Genomic DNA, 6,000 nt, shown 5'->3' with positions numbered 1-6,000 from the left:
CCAGAAACTGAATGAGCAGGGCTGAAAAACTTCCCTTTCTATTAGTTCTCATCCAGCCCATGCACTAAATAAGGCAGGGATCCTGTGGAAAAAAAATACTGAGCCATGGTGTAATTGTAGACTGTGCACACAGTTAACGATGTATCCACACGAGGAGTCAGAACAGAGGCTGTGCAAATACAAGCACATCCATTGACTCTCCTAGCACTTGAGGTTTTTTTCGCTAAATGAAAAAGCTTTTCTGTGCAGGGTGGTCTGAGGCTGCTGTACAGAAATCATAAAGGTGCCCTTTTATGGGTCCATTAGTTTTCTCAGAATTTGCCTTAATATGTGCATGAAGTATACTCACACACAACAGACGCACACATTCCTACACACACTTGTGCTTACAATGGTATCTGCTGTAGAGTCATGTAGTGGTCAAGGGCGTTACAATTCACACAGAGAATCTACACTCCACCCCTGAATTTCCATGCTCTTACTAAAGTACTGATCTTTCCAGTTGAAAATGCATTATGTAAAGGGATCACACATAGAGGAAATTTTGTTTTGACTGTTGGAGGAGTAACCAGGGGATCTGCAACTATGTGGATCGAGAATATAAACCTCTTACACAGGAATGTGCAGGAGATCAGCTGCATTCCTTCAGTCCAGAGCCTGCGGTAACAGCAGAGAAATGTTATAAAGCTACTGAATTAGAGAAGTCTTTTTGCCTTCCCAGTTTTGGTTTTGCTGAGCCTGTTTACTGGGACAGCACAGAGGTACAACACAGATGGAAACCAGCTCTGTTTACCCTAACTAGGATGTTCATGCTGAAACCTAATTTTTATGTCAATATTTTGATGTTTTCACTGCTGACTGTTTTAGCAGGCACAGCCAAATACCGCAGTATTATAGATTGAATTTGGAGGTGGAAAAATATCAAGTGAACAGCTTTCCATTTCTTTCTTTATGTCTTTTAAAAAATACTAGAATAAATTACAGGTGAGAATCCCTTAGAATATAGACTGCCTAAGTGTAGATTTTCTTTGTCTGGAAGATTTTCTGCTTACATTTCATTTTCTGTGCAGCAATTACTAACAAATGCCACGTTGCATTTGTGCAGCCTTTGCAACAATAATAAAGTTGATTTTCACTTTGTTAGCTGCTCAGTGATAATTTTCAGAAGTTACTGTTCAGCTACTGTTGCTCTATTTTGACAGAAGACAGTGTCCCACATTTCTTGCTAAGAAAATGTTTATTCAGAAAAAATACTTTTATTCAGTAGAAATACAAAAAAGGATCCCACAGCAGTAAAAGTTAAAAGATACAATGCCACTAATTTTCAATGAGTAATATTTTAAATGTTCATTTTAAATTAACTTAAATTCATTTAATAAAACTTAATTTTAAATGCAGCAACCACATAATATTTGATTTCAACAAGCAACAAATAGAGTTTTATCCATAAATATATTTATTTCTTTTCATTATTTAATGTATCATATGGCCAATGTAGTCAGTCTTATTGATACAGAATTGCAGTGCCTACACACATTAGCACTAAGAACATGGAAGAACTATGCAGTTGTTTAGTTGCCTGCATGCCCACTCAGTTCTTTGGCGTATCACTATTTTAATGCAGACAGCCTCTTGAATGTCACTGAAAAATAAATAATCCATTAGCAGTGACAGTCAAATAGTCACACATATTCATTGCACTTAATATGCATGGTCATGTTTTATATTTGGGTGCTGCAGCTGATGTTTACACATGAAATTGATATTTGATGCCTGAATGCTGGTTGAATAGTAAATACATAAGATAAATAGCAAATAGAAAGAGAAGTCAAGTTGCATATAGCTTTTCAGGTAAATACATAATATAAATAGCAAATAGAAAGAGAAGTCAAGCTGCATATAGCTTTTCAGTTTGCTATCAGTGATTTTGCATACAGTACAAAATAGCTTATAGGCCACTATCTCTTAATTTTATGTTTGATATCCCCACTGCGTTATGCCTCCTTTGAGAATGACTGTATTTGGAAGCAGCAATAAAAGACACTTTTATAAGACGGAATCTCAGCTTCACTGAAGGTAACCAGGAGACCAAAAGTCACTGACTTAACAGCCAACATTTTTTATGTTTATATTTATAAACTAAACTGGCTGTGTTGCACAGTGTACTTGAATTCCCTTCAGCATTGTACGAGACTCGTTCATAAAAAGTAGCCGCTAGCCGCTTCCACTGATCCAGCCACATCAGTCATTACAGGTTTTTGATTAATTTGCACTGCAGCAAAATCAATAGATGCTCCATTTTTTGCACACACTCACCTTACAGTAATCTCTTTATTGTGAGCTTACTGTAAATGTCTTTTGATTTCCAGTGACTTCTGATACATAAGGATAAAGTGATATTTATCATTATGAGTTACCTGTTGACTTTGCTTTTATTTACAACTTATTCATACAACAGCATCAAAAGTGAACTTTAGGAATAAATGTTATTTCTACAATGGATAAACATGGAAATATTTGAGTTCTGTACTCTTGGCCAAATCTAGTAGTAAACTACAATACTTTGAAAAAAAGGGCATTATCAAAATAGAGTGACAAATATACCTACATATTTAGTCTAGAAGTAATTTCCAAACAGTTTATAGCTTATAATACCTATATTACTATAGTGACAACTTATCTTCAAACTAAACAGAAATTAAATCTTAACCTAAATGTTCTGAGTATATTTTGAGCAACACTACAGTATAAAGTAGAACACAATACTCTAAAGTAGACTTCAGATAAATCCTAGAGAATGATATTCTATCATTAGTACAACATGGAAAAATAGACTTTTGAAACAATGGAACATGGCTGCATATGTTAGTGTAGCTAACACTTGCAGCTGGAATGGCAGGTCAATGATGTATTCTCTTCTCTTAACAACTTTTAATTTCTTTTTTTTCACAACAGTATGTTATCATCTTTTTTTTTTTTTTTTTTTCAGAATACTGTCCTACCCAGAGTGGCTGTCTTTGGTGCTTAGTAGGTGAAAGTCAGAGTAAAACCTGTTGCCAGAGATTGTTGTCCTCTAGACCCTTCACAGATGTAAACTGGCCTTTGTGGGAGTAAATAATTAAAAATGTGTTTCTACATGGACTGTCAGAAATATGAAAAGGAAGTGAAAAATTATAACTCTGACTTTTGCTTGTGTTTCCTCAATTTTAAATGCTCAGATAAATGGGAATACAAATTTATACAAAACATTGGAGGACAAAAGGCCGAAATCCCAAAAAAGATTAATTGTGCATTTAAAAGAGACACCAATTAACTTGCAATCAGCATTTGTGACTCTTCTTGCTTTCACAAGTGGGATTCCAAACTAGAGTTTGATCTTCAATGAAGTTGTTACTTCAAGAGCATTCAGCATCAGAGTCATTATCATAGATGCAATCTGAAATGGAAATAAAATGAAAAACTATTAATATTATGTAGTACTCCAACACAAAGATAAAGTTATTTATTGTAATTGAATAGAGATGAAGTATTGTTCCAAATGTTCAACATACCGTCACCAATATCGTCATAAATCTCTCCGTCACTGTAAGTTAAAAAAGATAAATAGTATACTTAAAAGTTGAAACATCAGATATGTATTAAAAATACAGTAACAGAATGCTGCAGGCAATTTATCAAATAATTAACTTGTTAATTAGGAAAACACAACCTTTGTAATAACAGAACTATGCTGAGCATGATGGTCAGGCCAAAATATTTTCAGGGAAGTGTAGACTTGGATATATTTCTTTCTAACATGAAAAGGTTGCTTTATTAAAAGTCCTTTTTATTTATTACATTTTTACATAGATATTCTCATAGAGTTATTTCCATAAAGAAATTAAATACTTAATTTTTCTTTAAAAATGGTCACCAGAAAAATTGAATTTAAAAATCCAATCAGTATGCCCTTGAAATTCTTTTTGTTTCTGTACTCAGCAATTACATAATAGTTTTGGAGGTGCTACTTTTTATGTAATGAATTTATATAATGTCTATGAAAGATACATGGTCCATGAATAGGAATTTTCAAATATGTGACTAAGACACATGGACAGGCCTATGGACAACAGTAAAACTGTTTATACATATAATTCAAATATGTGTGTGAGTATTAAATGCCTCTAAATTCTAAAAGTGACAATTTTAAAAGTGATATCTGATTTGATATTTAAGGGTCTAATATGAAAAGCCTCTTGAAGGAAATGGAGAGGCTTTGTCTGACAAGAGTTTTGGATTAGAGCCAAAATGCTGAGCTCCATGCAATTACTTGGAGCAACACTGAGCCAAATCTCTATCCCACTAAGACTGAAGTACAAACAAACCTAAAGAAAATTTGGTCCATTTTAGTTAAACATTTGAAAAAGGCATCAATACACCAAACCACATTAATTTGCTGTTCAGTAACAGAGTCTAGTGCTAATGATGCTTAATTTATATGATTTTTCATGGTTTAACCAGAGTCTATGGTTAAGCAATGAGGAATGAAACTGGCAAATTTCCTGCATGGATGTATGTGATTAATTTTTGACAAACCTAACTCCTTGAAAAAACTCAATTCTCAACTTTAAAATGACAGACTAAAATGATTATCTTTTACTTTTTTTACTAGACCATTTAGAACAAAATTAAATGTTACAACAAATTTTTCAAAATTCTCTCTTTATACTTACTTCTGAACTAAATTGCTTCTCAGAACGTAGCCATCTGTAAAATAAAATATAGATGTATTTAAGTTAAATTGAAATACTCATTATTACCTTTGTTGCTAACACTAATGAAATGCAGTTTTTCTCTTTTATATACTTCAGACAGAAAGACATAATAGATGGAAAACTATGTATAATGGGCACCTAGTCAATGAAGATTTTGCTGTGTCCATCGTTTTGCTTTTTCTTTTTTGCCTACTTAAATAGTAATAGAGGTTATGCAAGATTAGTTTTTCGTCTTGTATTTCAGTTTCTTGGTTGCATGAGAGGGATGTGAAACAACAGTTATTAACAAAAACTACAGCACAAAAATGTAGTATACTAATAACAACATAATAATATTTGCAGTAATATTAAGTAACAGAAATATTTAGAGTTTCATACAAGAAGAAAAATGTATTTCAAGATGCGTACTCCAATTAAATATTATTACATGTAACAGTTTAAAATTTTAACTGTAACATTAATAAGACCAATAATGGATATAATAATGGAAATACTTTAGAAAAAATACTATTATTCTGTTACTCTGGGGCATTACTAAAGAAATCAGATAAAATTACACATACTCTTTTTTAATGTATATAATTTCTTTTAAAAAACAATTATTTCCTGTCTTTGGTGAAAGATATCTACTGAAATACTTTTCAATTGCTATAATGAATACAAAAAAAAAGAGAGAGCCATAACAGTAATTACATATTTGTAGGTAAACACTAGTAAGCTGATATGAAATTAGGAGAGTTCTAAGGAATAAATGTGATCTTGTCTTGAATTTGAAATTACTATGTAAATTTCCTTCTTTTAATCATTAGCAGTGTCTGTTCAGGACATCTTAGCTCAGGTGTCTTTCCCCAGTTTTTATTTTCTGGAATAAAGACAATAGAAATTGATTTTTTAAATTTTTTAAAGACATGTTTTTTTCAAAATTCTTTATAGGGCAGTCCAATATTTTCCATGACTCTTGAAGTCTCCAGGAAATAATTTAAAGTCATTTGGATAATCTAAGCTTCTCTGATTTTTCATATAATTTTCTCAAGTGAAATATGTGAACGCAAAATTTCTTTGCTCATAGTCATGGCATACAAACACAGTGTTCTTGGAAATCATGTGCATGTGACAGTGCTTCTACCATTGGAAAGCATTATCTGAGTTCTTCTGGTGATTACTGGCCCTTAAATATGTGGGAGATACAAGCCCTGCTGGTTTTACACTCTTTCAGATTTACTAAAGTAACATGTCCAAAGTTTCA

General features: G+C 32.5%; 1 protein-coding gene across 1 annotated transcript in view; it reads right to left on the bottom strand.

Annotated features, from left to right (window-relative positions):
- Window positions 1-1,298: 1,298 nt before the first annotated feature.
- FYB1 (FYN binding protein 1) overlaps window positions 1,299-6,000 on the bottom strand; it is a 45,207-nt gene continuing 40,505 nt past the window's right edge. The window contains exons 17-19 of the mRNA XM_041396020.1: window positions 4,713-4,746; window positions 3,552-3,583; window positions 1,299-3,436 (exon numbers count right to left, since the gene is read on the bottom strand). Of these exons, the coding sequence (XP_041251954.1) occupies window positions 3,396-3,436; window positions 3,552-3,583; window positions 4,713-4,746 (107 nt within the window). The 3' untranslated portion in view covers window positions 1,299-3,395. The remainder of the gene's footprint in view (window positions 3,437-3,551; window positions 3,584-4,712; window positions 4,747-6,000) is intronic.

The sequence above is a fragment of the Onychostruthus taczanowskii genome, unplaced genomic scaffold, assembly GCF_017590055.1.
Source record: "Onychostruthus taczanowskii isolate IOZ18803 unplaced genomic scaffold, ASM1759005v1 scaffold123, whole genome shotgun sequence".
Taxonomy (NCBI): Eukaryota; Metazoa; Chordata; class Aves; order Passeriformes; family Passeridae; genus Onychostruthus; species Onychostruthus taczanowskii.
The sequence above is the reverse complement of the archived record's forward strand: the minus strand, read 5'-3'. Positions and strand labels throughout refer to the sequence as shown.